The sequence below is a fragment of the Eubalaena glacialis genome, chromosome 5 (assembly GCF_028564815.1).
Source record: "Eubalaena glacialis isolate mEubGla1 chromosome 5, mEubGla1.1.hap2.+ XY, whole genome shotgun sequence".
Taxonomy (NCBI): Eukaryota; Metazoa; Chordata; class Mammalia; order Artiodactyla; family Balaenidae; genus Eubalaena; species Eubalaena glacialis.
The window spans coordinates 114198643-114215953 of NC_083720.1; the positions used below are offsets into that span (position 1 = coordinate 114198643).

The window sequence follows — 17311 nt, forward strand, 5'->3', positions numbered from 1 at the left end:
AATAAAGATGTTAAAAAAAAGAACTAGAGATTTATTAATGAATTCTCCCCTTTTACTCAGAGAGAGGAGGAGAAATCTTTTAAAAAGGAGGAATTCGCAAAGCATGCATTGTAACCACCAACAATCTGTAAGGATTCTCCAAGTATTCCACAAACTACACGAACTCTCTTCTCCCTAGTTTCCTTACACTATATTTTCCCAGTTTTCCTCCTATCTGCATCTTTAAAAATGGCTTGGTGTTCTTTCCTGGCTCTAGTTTCCCTACAAGAGCAAAGTCCGAAGTCTCACTTCCCTTCTTCCCGTGGTGACCTGAAGAATCTGTCTCCCTTGTCTCTAGTCTTGTCACCCCTGAAATTCATTCTTTGTACAGTAAGCGGAGACAACTTTCTAAAATGCGAATGTGATGAGGCACTTCAGTTTTTACTCATTTAGTGGTCCTCCATTGCTTTTTAGGTAAAGTCCAAACTCCTCCACACGGTTTTGAGGTTTTACAGGACCTCGTCCCTATTTACTCTCCAACGTCATTTCTCACACATCTGCCCCCACGTTCCCCACTCCAACAATAGTGAATTTTCAATTCTATGGTCTCGCACCTTTTTCAGGTCTTTCTAGTTGCCTCTGATGGGACCATTCTTTACTCTTCTTCATCGGGTTGGCTCATCCTTTAGATTCAGCTTGGATAGCACTCTCTCAGGTAATCTTCCCATACTTGTTCGTACCCGTTATCAGCCCATGCTATACTGGGCTTAGCATATCACTTCTTACACAGCAATAACATTATTTGTCTACATTCTCTCTCCTGAAGACGGTAAGCTCCCTAAGACCATCTATTTTGTTCCTTTTTGGTGTTCCTAGTATTTAGCAGATATAATACTAATACTTCATTTAATTTTCTTAAGTTAAACACCTTATCTCATTCTTCAAAATGGATAAAACCTTCCATAGCATTTACATACTATAATTTTAAAAGAAACAAATTGAAAATTTTATGTTAAATATTCTATAAACTTTGGTAATTTAAAACCCCCTTTTGTTGTTTTAACAGTTAGCTGCTTATAAGGAGTATCTGCCAGAAGCAAAGCTGTTATTCAACAGATCTCCACATTCCTAATTCTGCTGTAAACATACTGCAACATCCTTAACCTCCTCACGGTGGCCTCTCTGACACTCTACAATTATCTTGAGTCAAAGTGGACTATTCTCCAACATTGTTTATCAAGCGGGTAGAGGGAGGGTCAGCATTTTCTCAGCTGTCCACTTCCTAACTACCAGTTCCCAAACCTTTGGTTTGGGTAAGAATCACCTGAGAAAACTATTAAAAATGCAGGTTCTTCTTAGCTGCCTGTTGTAATTCTGGTTAAGTTGAAGTGTGGAGCCCAGGAGTCAGAATTTCAAACAAGTAAGTGAGGTGACTCTGATGTAGGTAACCCTCTGTCTACACTCTGAGGAACTCTGCTGTAGTGTGCAGTGCTGACTCCCACCCCTCACTGCCCTTGCGGGCCGCCCCACCTACCGACCCTCCATCACCCACCTTCTTTCCGGTCAGTCCCCTCAATAATGAGGGCTTTGGCATATCCAGGTCTTCTGCTCTATCCCCAACTTTTACCATTATCCTGGGTGTTCCCAACGTTTTGCATGCCATTGGGCACACTTTCAGGGAATGACTCTATGTTCAGTTTGCAATTACTTCCAAAGTGATATGTAAGGTGTCTAAGCTGAGTTTTACAGCTCATCAAAAACATACTCTACTAATGGCACGGTATGTAGTCTGTTGCTTTATTTTTTTCAATACAAACTGTGAAATACTTAAAATGAAATAAAATCTATTGCATGAGCCTGCCTACCTATGTTGATGCAGAATGATGGGTTGTAGTAATAACCATCTGTAAAGATGTATGATTTTTTCCCCCTCAGTATGCTTGTAGGAAGCCTAAGTTGGTAGTTTCACTCAGATTTGGTGATCTGTAGTTGGACAAGGGGCCAAGAGTGTGACGGCAGATAAAAGATATATTCAACTAATATAGTACATCCCAACCTACACTTTAGTCTCAGATTTCATTAACTTCTTCATCTCTAATGCCTTTCATCTTTCATGCCCAATTCTACTTAAGCAACTGGAACTCCCATGGCCACTCTTTGGATCTTGTCATTGCTCAGGAAGCAACACTTCTGGAATCTTAAATCTAATAACTTATTTTATGATCACAATCTCCTCCCATATCTGTTACTCCAGTTGATCAAGACAGCAAATCTCCTGACTTACCTACTTTCTTCATTTTATCAACACACACACACACAATCTCAATCTCATTTCTCTCTCTCTCTCTCCCCACTTCCCTCTCATTCACTCAACAAACATTTAACAAGAACTTAGAGCATCACTATCTTCTGGCAGTTTACTGTCTATTCTCTTGGTTCCACCCCAACCCCTGCATCTTAGACTAAAGTCTAGATTCTAAGTAGTACTGAAGTTAAGATGTAACAATTTGCATCAAGGAAATGCTGAATTCATTCAAAGACTATCACTATGGAAATGTTTGTATATAACTACATTCAAAACAATTTCTCCTAAATAGTAAAACACTTATCCATGATAGCATTTGTTTATAAAGGTGCAATCTAAAAATTATAATTAAGATACATATGGCTTCAGCTTTTCATTAAAAATTATACTTATTCACAATTTTCAACAGGAATATGAATCCAGAGTTAATTTAATAGGTGTATATATAATAAACACATATATTTTAAAACTTAATTTGTGGTAATAGTACTAAGAATATATTCTATACTTTTAAAAAGTAAATATTAAAATGAATTTAGATTTGCATGGATTAAACAACCCCTGAAAAACATTTGCCATACCTTAAAAAGGGTCTAAGATATACATCTGGTAAAAACTGGCCTTAGGAAAAAGCCCTCATCAAATCAATGCTGCCAATGACAGAGCTACTAAATTTTTCAGATAATGCAGAAACATTATATTGCATCACCATATAGTATGGGGAAAAACTGTCATCAGATGCTACTCAAACTCTAGGATAGGATGGCTGAAGTAGAAATTATGTTAAATTTAAGTCATACTGAAACTCACTCTTTCACTGAACAACTACTGTGAACCATAAGCTGTGCAGTGCGCACATACCGTCTCTGCCCTAAACAGAGTGATTCTAAGCTCTTGGGAAAAGCAGATAAATAAATGGACAGTTACGACATTAAGGTGAGGAGAGGAAATATGTTCTAAAAAGGGTTCTTATAATTTCTATTCTTATATTCTTTCCCAAGTCTTCTTTAGACTGCTAAAGTATGTTATCCAGACTAATAAGTACAGGGGAATGGAGAAACTACTTAGTTTAACAAAAGGATTAAAGAGTAAAAGAAAAATAACAATAAAAACTTCCAAAACAATAAAACTTCCAACAACAACAACTACAACAATGATGACCATGATGCATGTGGAAATTTAAGGACAAAAGATGTGTCAAGTCTAATAGTATAATATCTCTTCCAGTTGTTCCACGGAAGCCTAGAAACCGTGTTTCTAGTCCTGGTTCTAACATTTGTTCATTCATTCACTAAACATTTAATGAAAGCCTGATTATCTATTATGTGCCAGCACTGTTGCCAAGCCCTGGAGATAAGGTAATGAATGAGCATTCTTGCCCACACTGTACTTACAGTCAATCACATAAGCTTTTGGTACAGCGAGTTAATATGGGTAATTCCATCACAACCTCAGGGCCCCTTTTCCTCAGTTGTAAAATAAAGTAGTGAGACACAGGGATCTTCAAGGTATTCCTACTGGATTAAAATCCTGTGATTTAACTCAAAACTTGTAGATCAGGAGTATTTAAAACACAGGGAACCTAAGGATCCACCTGCAAGGTTCAAGGGATCCTAAACTCCTTCAAATTGAACACAAGATTTGGTAGCTTTGTGTATATATAGGTTTTTCTAGAGAAAAGGTCTATAGGTGGAAAAACCTAAATTATGAATTTTAGTTTTGGGCCTACCACAGGAAAAGTTTTATTTTAGCTATATTTACTAAGGTAATTTCTCTAAATCTGCCAAATATAACTTAATTCACAAGAAGTTTCAACTTAATTCACAAGGAGCTAATATTCACTTCTTTAACTCATGGTACAAATTGCACATTTCTAACATAATATTTTGACCAGCACTATAACAGAATAAATTATAAATAATATGTAGTTTATAAGTAAAAGAGTAATTTGTGTTCTTTAGAGATTAAACTTTACTACTCTTTAAAAAATAACAATTACTTTTTATTTAGAAGCAAAAATATTTTTGCTGTAAAGAACTGAGATAATACTAAGATTATTATCCTATCCTCTCTACATATAGCTGTTGCCCCTCATCTTAATAAAAAAAGTAACAAACCTCGAAACATTAACACATGTTAAGCTGCTGCCAGGGAATTTCTAGGACAAATTCTCCCATTACATTCTCTATTTCAATGTGAATGTTGAGTTAAAGTCCACCAGAGCCTCGCGTAGTAGGAAACTAAGAAGGGAAATCAAATGAAAAATGAAACATCGGCAGTGAGACACAGAAAGAACAGAATCATTTACAATTTCACTGCCTGGGCCATAGTGACGCCAACTGGCCAGCCAAGTTATGACAACTTAATAAGCCATCATCTTAATTTCATACAAGACTTTATACTTTTTAAAGTGCATTATGCAGTATGCATTAAATAAAAGCTATTATATGATTTTATTTTATTTCATTTTTTCAATATTTTTTTATTGAAGTATAGTTGATTTACAATGTTGTGTATTGTATGATTTTAAACATCAAAGATGTATAAAAGATGTATATTAGTAAAATACCCTTAGTTATGAGCTAGTTTCTCATGAAATCTCTTTACTAGTCTATAAAATACTAAGCAGTACATTATTCACACTTTCCTTATGAACTTTTATCTATATTAAAAGAGAAATATGAATATGACGTTAAATACAATTTCCCGTTCATTGCTCAGGAAAATAAAGGAGTATGCCAAAATGTAGGTAAATATATGCCTAACAGATCTTGAGTGTAATTTATTTAAAACAGTCAAAAGATGCTTTTGAAATACTGTTTTCACTCACAGTAAAAGGGATCACATAGCCAAGTTTTATTTTAAAGAATATTAAATATGTAAGAAACTCTCATGATATATATTGTTCATAAGAGCAGCTACAAAGAGAAACAAGTTTTATGATGTTGAATTGCTTTAGGGAGGTAAACTGGGGTGTACTGTTTGAAGTGGATTACTGCTTCTAAGGAGTCTTGCCTACTGGTAAAGTTCACATCCAATAAGAAGAGAGCTCCAGGACAACATTTCTTTTTTTCCTTCTTTACCCCCCAACAGAAAATGAAATAACATTACAGGGGAATCTCCAAAAAGAGAATTAAACATTAAATAAGAAGTAAACTTACAAAGCAGCAAGTTAACTGGCTTTGACTGCATAAGCAAAGAACTTATACAGATATATAATGATTTAATTCACTTCACTCTAATAAGACTCTATTCTAAAGTTAAAATTTGAAAGGATTAAAAAAAACTTTTCAGTACTACTCAAAGGCAATAAAGGTTCTTAACTAAAGACTCATGAATAGGTTTAAGGTACAAAGCAACCCTGCAGAAGAATGAAGCTGGCGGAATTAACTACCAGGTATCACGGTTGAAGCTAGTATTTGTTCCAGACTTAATTACTCTAATAAGTAAGTAGGTAAGATAGTGTGGTATTATTGCAAGGATAGACAAAAAGACCAAGAAATAAAACAGCCCAGTAGCAGAGCCACACATATACGATCACCTGATTAACAGCAACGGCCCCTATGTGGAGAAAGGATAGTCTTTTCAACAAATGATGAAAATCACATGCATATGAGAAAAGAAAATGAACCTTGACCCCTACATCATGCCATACACAAAATTCAAGATGAATCACAGACCTATGTGTAAGAAGTAAAACAGTAAAACTTTTAGAAGATAGAGTATATCTTCATGATACTGGGATAGGCAAAGATTTCTTAGAAGGGTCACAAAAATCATTAAAGGGAAAGAAACACTAATAAATTGGACTTCATTAAAATTAACTTTTGCTCATCTAAAGATACCATTAATAGAATACAAAAGCAAGTTACAGACTGGAGGTAAACATCTGCAATACACACATCCATACAAATGACTTATACCCAGAACATACAAAGAACTCCTACAAATGAATTAGAAAAAGGCATATACTTAATAGAAAAATGGGCAAAGGACTTGAAAAGATACTTCATAAAAGATAATATTCAAATGGTCAATAATAATCTGAAAATATGCTCAACATCATTAGTCATCAGGGAGACGCATGTTAAAACCACAATAAGATAACCATTATGATTCCATCAGAATGGCTAAAATTTAAAAGTATGACAATACCAAAAATTGGTAATGATGTGGAATAACTACAATACTTATTCACTGCTGTCAGGATCATCAGCTGGTTTGATCACTCAGCAAACTAGCTGACAATATCTACCAAACCCAAACATCACCATGACTTGGCAATTTCACTCAGGGTATATACTCAACAGAAATAGGTGATTATGTACACCAAAAGACCTGTATAAGAATGGTCACAGCAGCTTTATTCATAATAGGCACAGGCTGGAAACAACCTAGGTATCCATCAACTGAAGAATGGATATACAAATTGTGGTGTATTGACACAATGGAAAACTATATTACAATGAAAAAGAATTAAATACTGCCAAAGCAACAACAATATTATAGACATAATGTTGAGTGAAAGCCAGTCAGAAAAGAGTACACACTGTATGATTCCATTTATATGCAGTTCAGGAAGAGTCAAAAGCAATCAATGACAACAGAATTATAGTAGTAATTACCCTGGAAGGGAGGGAGGTATATTGCTTAGAAGAGGGCAAGAGGGAGCCAGGTAAGGCAGGACCTCGAAATGTTCTACTTCTTGATGTGGGTGGTGGTTCTGTTGAGCTTTACACTTAACATTTGTGCTTTTTACTATGTATAAGCTATAGCTCAAAAAAAAACAAAAAAACAAAAAACAGGCTTAAGGCTTAAGATGGAAGATGGCAGGTGAATCCCCAAAATAATGCAGCATTTTGTATGTGTTGCATTTTTCTCAAAGGTTTCATTAGACTGTCTATTAGAGTATCAACTCCCTGGTGGCAGGTATTTCTGTCATTTTTGTTGTGATGATATCCCCAATGCCTGGTATACAACAGACACTCAATAAATGTTTGCAGAATAAATTCACAAAAAAGGAGCTGTTACCAAAAATAAGATGAAGCAATCATTAACTAAAATCCTGGTATAACGAATTATTTGAATTAATAGAAGTTTATAAAGTAATTGGTAGACTGTCTAATGATGGTAACTTGAGTCTCCTTAATATGCAAGTGTGTCTTAGTGTTTTCAAATACCAGAAAGTGAAAATTTCCTTTGAGTGCTCAGAATTTAAGTCTTTCTTCTGTCAGTCACCCTATATTGGGCCATGGATGCTTAGAAACCGAGTTAAAACACTTGCAATTAAAATAAACATATCCCAAGCTTGAAAACACATCTGTTTCTTCCAAAGGACTGCTGAGCCAAAAATAAGTGAAATTCAGTGGAATTTTCTAAAAATCCATTAAAATGATCTATCTAAAACAGTAGTTTTCAACCAGAGGCAAGTTTTTCCCTACCCTTGACATTTGGCAACATCTGGAGACATTTTTGCTTGTCACAACTGGAGGGTGCTACTGGCATCTACTAGGAGGAGGCCAGGGATCCAGCTAACCACCTTACATGCACAGGCCAACCCTCCACTCCTTAGTGGCCCAAAATGTAGATAATGCTGAGAATGAGAAATCTTGATCTAAAATATCACCTTCTGTTAAACTAAAATAAAGAATTTTATTCTTAAAACATATGAAGTAAAAAGAGGCCTATTTAAGCTGTAAAATAATTCAAGTATCTTTCAACCAATACTTTTTCAAGAATATGAAACTATATTTTTAAAGTTATTTAAAGTTGTACACGTGTATAAAATGTCATAAAAAGGGATGTTTAATTCAAGTATCTCCAGAAATGATAACCATCATTATCATTTCTAGGACTATATTAGGCATATTACTTATTTTAATCTCATTTAATATTAATATCCCCATGAAAATAAGATCTCATTTAGAGAGATTAGAAAACAACAACTAGAAGAGATTAAGTAAATATCTGCCCAAGGTTACACTGCTAGGAATGGCACAGCTGAAATTTGAACCCACATTATCTCTAAACCCATGATGCTTCCATTAAAATGCATTAAATGTCAATTTCAAATACGCAGCAGATCAAAATTAAACACACCCCAAGTTTCGTTTACCACTGAGTCAAATATGCCATTTTAGAAAGTGAACGGCAAAGTCAAGAGAAGCCTACTTAGGAATTATGTACTAAAGAATTATGTACTAAGAAAAGAGATAAGATAGTACCAGTTTTTTAAAGGATAATCTATAGTTAATATTTTTTCTTATCACAAGTAAAATGAAGTCATTTTCTATAAAGTTATATGCCAAAATCATCAGATATACTCTTGCTCTGGTCATGTAATAAAATTGCAGATAGTAACATCAAAGCCTAAATGCTTTAGTGGCCTGGAGCTTATTCTTGACAAATCACTAACATGACCCACCTAGTCATCCCTCCATAATAACATTGGATTCCTGGCATTTCAGCCTATCTAAGAACATATTCCTATATTAAACTCTATTACTTTTGTCTCAACTTTAAGGGCTTATCATGATTCTTTGTATTAAGAGACAGAAAAGTGTTCTTACCCTATTAAAGCCATGTTCATGAGAGTCATCAACTTCTCCATTACTAGTCACCGGAATTTCTGCTGCTGAATTTTTTGGAGATTCTTGAGCCATAGTAGACTCCTAAAAAAAGGAGGAAAGAAATAGTCATAAATAACACCAAATCATAAAAGGCAAACATTCAAAAGACTATATTCATGTTTATAGCACTTAAAAGCCACCATTATAGCCCTTTTTAAAAATAATTACAACCTACTTAATCCTTATGTAATAAACATGATACTAATATAATAAAAAACACATCTGGCCTTTAAAACTGCATTCAACTTATATTTCTTGATCTTATTGTAGGTACCAGGGGGCAATATCCTTACCTTGTAAATAGTACAAATGACACAAAAATCAAAAAATGCAAATAATGTCTTAGTATTATTGAAAATAGTTTTGACTTTACAGGCTGTCTGAAAGATTCTTGGATCTACAGACCACACTTTGAAAAACACTGGTATAGACAAATTTAACCAACATTTAGTGAAACTTGTTATGTGCAAGGCACTCTACTAGATTCTAGAGAATATTAAAAAAAAAAGATAAGGTAGGCACTGCTCTGGGGGAAAGTACCACTGACTCAGTTTGGGAGACTGACTGGACTCTTCAGTAAATACCTAGAACAGTAAGTATCTGCCCCTCTTTCTTTTCGATCCTCTAAAACCAAAACTTTTGGAATAGTTATAGATTGCATAAATCCTAGGGTCTTCCTATGCCAGATTTCTATTTCCTGGAAGCTCTAGAAATGTTCTGCTTCCCATAGATCCACATTTATATTACACCTCTACTCCTTATACAAACCTCTTTTTCTTTACCATGACAAATTTTATACATAGTAATGTATCTAATGTCTGACACAAAATTTAATAGACTATCTCTACATCTTTGTATTCCCAGGGCAACAGAATACAAATCTAAGCAAATAAATGAATACATTCCCTTTCAGTAAAGTCAGGTCCTTGAGGACAGAGACAGTCATAGCCATCTCTGTATCATTAGATTAGCCCAGGGTTCTCAATAAATGTTTACTGAATGGAAAGGATACGAGCTACATCAAAAGTCTGATTTGTAGTTATGAAGGTGTTAAAATGATCATTATACATTTATGTTCCACCCTCACTCTCTCCCTTGTCCCACCCATTGAGCATGTAGTCACACATTCGTTACTTCTTATGGATATCACTGCAGTAAAACAAACCAAGGGGAAATGTCGAAATAGCAAAACAAAAAAGTGAATTACCAAGTATCTCAAAATCAGTGTACTTTAATTATATAGAGACAATTTTAATAAAAGACTAAAATATCAAACTGAACTTGGTTAAGCCAATGAAAAGAGAACTTTTATAATAAGGCAAAATCCTGTTAATATCACTTAAAACATTTCCCAGAAAACTCAGTTATTTCCTTGCATTCCTAAATATCTTATTTAAAAAATACTGGTTTAAAAAATGCCATATTTCAGAGTTCACCTTACCACAGGCTCGAAACTAGTGAGGGAATTAATAAACTGAACATCTCACGTAAGACTTGAAAATTAAAAAAAAAATTTCAGAGAGAAGATTTCAAAAGTTCAAGACGGGAAAACAAAAACTTCTCTGCTTTAGATTGGATTCTGGGGGAAGAGTCTCTGAATGCAGGAAACTTATTGTAGGGTTCTCCACTAAAGTGAGTGAGGGTAGTAAGACTGGACAGAGCTGCAATGCTGTTGTTACATCATAGGCCTTGGCCAATCGTATATGGAGCACTGAAGCTGAGATGGCTCTTTAAAGTTGTTCCAAATTAACGGAAGGGGGCCAGGCCTTTGTACCCCCGCATCCCTACCCCTGGTTATTAGATGCAGGCTATCCCCTGGAAAGGGGTATAATCGTGGACAAGGCAGTTCTCTTTGGCAGAGGCAATTCCTGGGGAGACTCAGCTATGAGCCCTCAGCAGGCATCACTCCTGGAAGGACAGCCCTGGTCCTAAAGGAGGTAACTGAGCCCCTCACCATAGCATCCACTATATCTTCCTTATTATTATTCTAAAGCAGTATCTACTTTAAAAGGATTTGAAATGTCTTATTTAAATTATATCTGGCTACTTTTATGCATATATTTACAGACTTTCACTGATCTCTACTAAGAGAAACTGTCTCTTTCACAGTCCCCAATTAAGGGGTGGCCCCTGATTGAACCAAAGAAGAACCCCTGACACAAGGCCTTGCAAGCTACAGGTTTCAAGATAAGGCCGCGTTAGAAAACCATTGCACAACAGAGGAAAGAGGAATTTCCTGAGCTAATCAGACTCTTTCTGAAGGTTTGAGTTGGGAATGCTGAGCAAATCAGTCAACTAGGGTACTGGGAAGACAAATGAAAGCACAAGAAGAGCAAAGAGTAGAATTATTTTGATGAAAAGTCACAGCTTAAAAATTCACAAACTCTACCTGACAAGTGTTATCAAACTTGTCAAAGTTTGTTAACAAAGTGTTATCTGTATCTAGATCTTCCTCTGTTTCTAAATTATGACCTTATGAAAATCTTCTGTTTTTTTTTATTATGGTAAAAAACGTGTGATGTAAAATTTACCATCTTAACCATTTCTAAATGTATAGTTCAGTAGTGTTATGTATAGTATTCTCATTGCTGTGCAATATCCAGAACTTCTTCATCTTGCAAAACTGAAACTCTATACCCATTAAACAACAACTCTCCATTCCCCTCCCCCACTCCCCCAGAGCCCTTAGCAAGCATCATTCTACTTTCTATGAATTTGACTGATCTGAATACCTCATATCAATGGAATCATATAGTATTTGACTTTTTATGACTGGCTTATCTCACTTTACATAATGTCCTCAAGATTCATCCATGTTGGACATGTGTCAAATTTTCCTTTTTTTTTTTTTTTTTAAGTATTTGTTTTTATTTATTTATTTATGGCTGTGTTGGGTCTTCGTTTCTGTGCAAGCGCCTTCTCCAGTTGCAGCAAGCGGGGGCCACTCTTCATCGCGGTGCGCGGGCCTCTCACTATCGCGGCCTCTCTTGTTGCGGAGCACAGGCTCCAGACGCGCAGGCTCAGTAATTGTGGCTCACGGGCCCAGCCGCTCCGCGGGACGTGGGATCCTCCCAGACCAGGGCTCGAACCCGTGTCCCCTGCAATGGCAGGCAGACTCCCAACCACCGCGCCACCAGGGAAGCCCCAAAATTTCCTTTCTTTTTAAGGCTGAATAATATTCCACTGTATGTATATACCACATTTTATTTATTCAGTCATCCACTGATGGACATTTAGGTTGCTTCCATTTCTTGGCTATTGTGAATAGTGCTGCTGTGAACATGGGTGTGCAAATATCTCTTCAAGGTCTTGCTTTCAATTCAGAAAGCATATACCCCAAAGTGGGATATATACCCCAAAGTGGGATTGCTGAATATATACCCCAAAGTGGGATTGCTGGATCACATGGTAATTCTATTTTTAAATTTTTTAGGAAACACCATACTGTTTTCCATAACGGTCGCACAATTTTATATTCCTACCAACGGTGCACAAAGGTTCCAATTTCTTCATATCCTCACCAATAATTGTTATTTACATTTTTAAAACAGTAGCCAACCTATTAAGTGTGAGGAGATATCTCATTGTGGTTCTGATTTGCATTTCCCTAATGATTAGTGATGTTGAGCACTTTTTCATATGCTTCTTGGCCATTTGTGTATCATCTTTGAAGAAATGTCTATTCAAGTCTTTTGTCCATTTTTTAAATTGGGTTATTTGTGTTTTAATTGTTGAGCTGTAGGAGTTCTTTATATATTCTGGATATTAAACTCATCAGATATATGATTTGCAAATATTTTCTCCCATTCTGTAGGCTACCTTTTCACTCTGTTGACTGTGTCCTTTGATGTATAGAAGTTTTTAGTTTATATGTAGTTCAATTTGTCTATTTTTACTTTTGTTGCCAGTGCTTTTGATGTCATATTCAGGAAATCTTTGCCAAATCCACTATCATAAGCTTTTCTTCTAAGAGTTTTATAGTTATAGGTCTTACATTTAGGTCTTAGATACATTCTGGAGCTGGTTTTGTGTATGGTATGAGACAGGGTCCAACTTGCATGTTGATGTCCAGTTTTCCCAGAGCCATTTGTTGAAGAGACTTTCCTTTTTCCATTGAAGGGTCTCAGCATCTTGGCTTCTTTTGAGATCCCTATTTTCCTCACTGCCACTGCCTCCTTACAATATACCCAGATTACTTGAGGCTACTGGAGTTAAGTTTCTGCTCCTTGTGGTTAAGAGATGTACAGACACTAGGTATTTGGTCTCTAATCCAATCAGGAAGATTAAGATCTAGCTACCTAAATAATCATCACTCTTCCAAATTGTAAGATATGCTCTTACTTTCTTCCTCCTAAAAATAGCTGGTGATTCAACAGGTATTTACTATCTTCTATGCAATATGCATGGGATGAAATAGAAATAGAAATCAGATCTTAGGTTTCTAGGAACTACAAGTATTGGTAAAAAATAATTACAGTACAGTGTGGTGAGCACCAGAGGGAAGCACTTAACATGGTAAGCACTCAGAGGGAAGACTTCATCAGAGGTGATATTTAAGCTGAATCTTATAGGATGACAGATGGGGACACAGTAAAGGAGAGATTCTAAATAGAAGGAATAACAGGAGCAGAATAGAAAGAGTCTAGTATATTCTAGAAACTGCAACTAAAGCAATTTGGGTAGAATGGTGATTATTCATTCATACATTCATCAGTTCTACTAATTTATTGAGCTCAATTTATTGAGCTCCCTCACAATATCAGACACTCAGGATAGAGTGGTGAACAAAACAGACAAAACTCCCTACCCTCATAGAGCTCATATCCTAGTTGGGGAAAACAAATAAATAAATACACATGTTATACAGTCATAAATGCTAATGGGCATGTTTTCATGAATGTGCTGCTTTAAATAAGGTAGTCAGGGAAAACTTCAGAAGAGGTATCATATTTTTGTGAGACCTGAATAAAGTGAGGGAGTGAGCCATAAAGATATCCGGGAGTCCAGAATCCCAGGCAGAAGAAATAGTAAATACAAAGACGAGGAGGTGGGAACATGCTCAGCTTTTCAAGGAACAACAAGAAGGCCATGCAGCTTGAGGGCCAGAAGAGAACAGAAGGAAATGTCAGAGAGGCAGTGAAGGGCAAGAACATGTGCAGCTTTAAAGACCATAATAAGAACTTTGGATATTATTCTTAGTGAAATGAGAAGCCACTTGAAGGTTTGAACGTAAGAGTGAAATGACCTGACTTATGTTTAAAAAGGATCACTTTTTCCCTGCTGTGTTACATTAAACTATAAGTGAGCAAAGGCAGAAGCAAGGAGAACAATTTAACGGAATAATCTAAGCAAGAGATAATGGTAGCTTGGAGTAAGGTGACATTGGCTGAGGAGGTAGGAAGTGGTTAGATTCTAGGCATATTCTGAAGGTAGAACCAATTGGAATTCCTTACAGACAGATGTGAAAGATGGGAAAAAGAGAGGTGAAGGACAACTACAGAGGTTTTTGGCCCGAACAGCTGGAAAGATGGAATTGCTGTTAACAGACCTGGGCAAGACTGGGGGTGGAGCACAACATGGAGAAAATAGCTAAAGTTTAGTGTAGGACATATTAAGGTTTATGTGGATAAGGTTACTAGGCTCTTGGATATATGAGCCTGAGTCCAGAAGAAAGCTTGAAGCTGGGGGTAAGAAATTTAGAAGTCATCAGTGTGTAGACGGCATTTAAATCCCTTGGATTGGATAAGATCACCTAGAACACGGGTCAACAAACATTTTCTATAAAGGGCCAAATAGCAAACATTTTAGGCTCTGTGAGCCGTAAGGTCTCTGTTATAACTACTCAACTCTGCTGTTATAGCCCAAAAGCAGACACAGGCAATACATAAATGACTAGGCATGGATTTGGCTTGACCTCTGATCTAGAAAGTTGATGTAGGTAGAAAAGAGAGGTTTGTAGACTGAGCTCTAGGACACCCCAATATTTGGACATGGGAGGAACTAGCAAAGGAAACTTATAAGGGATGGCAAGCAGGGTAGGAGGAAAGCCACAATGGGAGGCTTCCAAGGACAGGTTTCTGCTTCTGGAACTAATGGACTAAGACCCTATACTAAACCTCCCCAACCCTGCACAGAAAACAACTGTAAAAGCTGAACACAACTTAAGAAGCAATTAATTGAAGGCACTGGAGAGTAAAGAGACTCTGGTGGAGAGCACATGCTTGCTTGGAGGAGGGGAGATAGGGAGCTATGCAAGCAAGTTTCCATCTCCTTGGTTTTTAGCCTAAAACTAAATCCTATCTATGCTGTGCACCCAGTAGCTGCCAGAGCATCCAGGGGAAAACTAGTCCTTCTGAGTTGCGGAAAAGTTAAGCTCACACAAGTAAAAGGTATGGGGGAATCCTGAAAAGGAAAGATCCAGAAAGGGGATTCCCAAACTCTGTCTACTCACATCTCTAACCCCTCAAGGTACCTGCACAGAACAGACTCGACTGAGCTCACCTAAAGCCAAAAGATCTGAATTGAGACCAGAGCTGCCACCCAAGAAACAGTTTGTAATGCAAGTCCAGCCAAGAAAATTATCAGCCAAAACAAAGGAAGCAATACTCACTGGAGAAAAATAACAGAATCCAGGATCTTCACATCTCAATGTTCAAAATGTTCAGGATACAATCCAAAATTATCAGGTATATAATGAACCAAGAAAATGAAACAGAATTCCCAAGGGAAAAGAAAATCAATTTAGTCTGGCTCTGAGATGAACAAGAGATTGGAACTAACAGATAAGGATTTAAAAGACACTATTATAATACCTTCAATTAAGTAAAACAAAATATTTTCAGTGAATCAAAAATCTCAGTAAAAAAACAGGAAATCTCAGCATAGTAAAAATGAAGCAAATGGATTCTAGAATTGAAAACTACAATTTTTCAAAGAAAATATTCACTAGATGGACCTAGCCACATGAAGATGACAGGGAAGAGTAAAGTAAAACTAAATTAAATCAATATAAATTATCCAAGGTAAAGAACAGAGAGAAAAAAAGACTAAAGAAAAAGAGCTTCACAGACCTGTAAGAAAATATTAAATATTCCAATTTATGTGTAAGTAAAATACCAGAAGAAAAGGAGAGAGAAAAGGGTACAGAAAAAGTGTCTGGAGAATTAATGGCCCAATTTTTTCCAAATTTGATGAAAGACAAACATTTATACATGCAAGATGTTTAATGAACAGCATGCAGAATAAACACAAAGTACATCAGTCAAACTATTTAAAGCCAAAGATAAAGCAGCAAGAGAGAAAAAAAATATTACTATCAGAGAACAACAATCCAGCTAATGTCTGATTTCTCATCAGAAACTGTAAAGGCCAGAAGAGAGTGGAACACTGTGGTAAAAAGAAGAAAACTGTCCACCTAGAATTCTATATCCAGTGAAAATATCCTTTAAGAATTAGAGAGGATATTAAGGATATTTTCAGATAAAACTAAGAGAATTCATCACCACCAGACCTGAACTACAAGAAATGCTAAAGGAAGTTCTCAGGCTGAAGGGAAGTAAAACCAGACAGAAAAAATAGATGTTCAGAAAAGAATGAGAAGGAAATGAAATGGTAATTCCCTGGGTAAATGCAAAAACCATTTTTTTTTCTTTTTGCCTTTTCATCTCAATTTCTTTATAAACCATAAAACTGCTTAAAGCAAATGTTAGAACATCATTTCTGTGGTTTACAATGTATCTAGATGTAATATATATAAAACAACTGTATTAAAGAACAAGGCGGGAGGTAAGGGAAATATGGACCTAAAAGGATACAACATTTCTATGTTTTAAGAGAAAAGCAGTACATTATTAATTATAAGTGAAATATGAAAAGTTTAATATATATATATACTATAATCATGACAACCACTAGAAGTATAATGCAAAGAAGTATAACTAAAAAATTACCAGGAAAATAAAAGTGAAATTCTTTAAAATATTCAGATAATAAATAAAAAGGCAGGAAAAGAGGAGAGAAAAAATACAGAGGAAAGAAGTAAAAAACAAAGAAACTAAGAGGGTAGATATAAAATCAACCACATCAATAATGGCATTAAATATTACTGGACTAAACATTTTAGTTAAAAGGCAGAGATTGTCAGAGTGGAATTTTTATTTTTTATTTTTTTTTGGCCATGCCACGCATCTTGCGGTATCTTAGTTCCCCAAGCAGGGATTGAATCTGGGCCCTCGGCAATGAAAGTGCAAAGTCCTAACCGCTGGACCGCCAGGGAATTACCTGGATATTTTTTTTAAAATGACCCTACTATATTCTATCTATGAGAGATGCACTTTAAAGCCAAAGGTATAAATAGATGGAAAATAAATGGATGGAGAAAGATACACCATGCAAAGAG

General features: G+C 35.9%; 1 protein-coding gene across 8 annotated transcripts in view; it reads right to left on the reverse strand.

Moving 5' to 3' along the window:
- The window catches only part of ARFIP1 (ADP ribosylation factor interacting protein 1), a 127556-nt gene that overhangs the window by 75762 nt on the left and 34483 nt on the right, over window positions 1-17311 (reverse strand). For all 8 annotated transcript variants that reach the window (XM_061192524.1, XM_061192526.1, XM_061192521.1 and 5 more), the window contains one exon: window positions 8854-8955. In XM_061192524.1, coding sequence (XP_061048507.1) covers window positions 8854-8955 — 102 coding nt within the window. The remainder of the gene's footprint in view (window positions 1-8853; window positions 8956-17311) is intronic.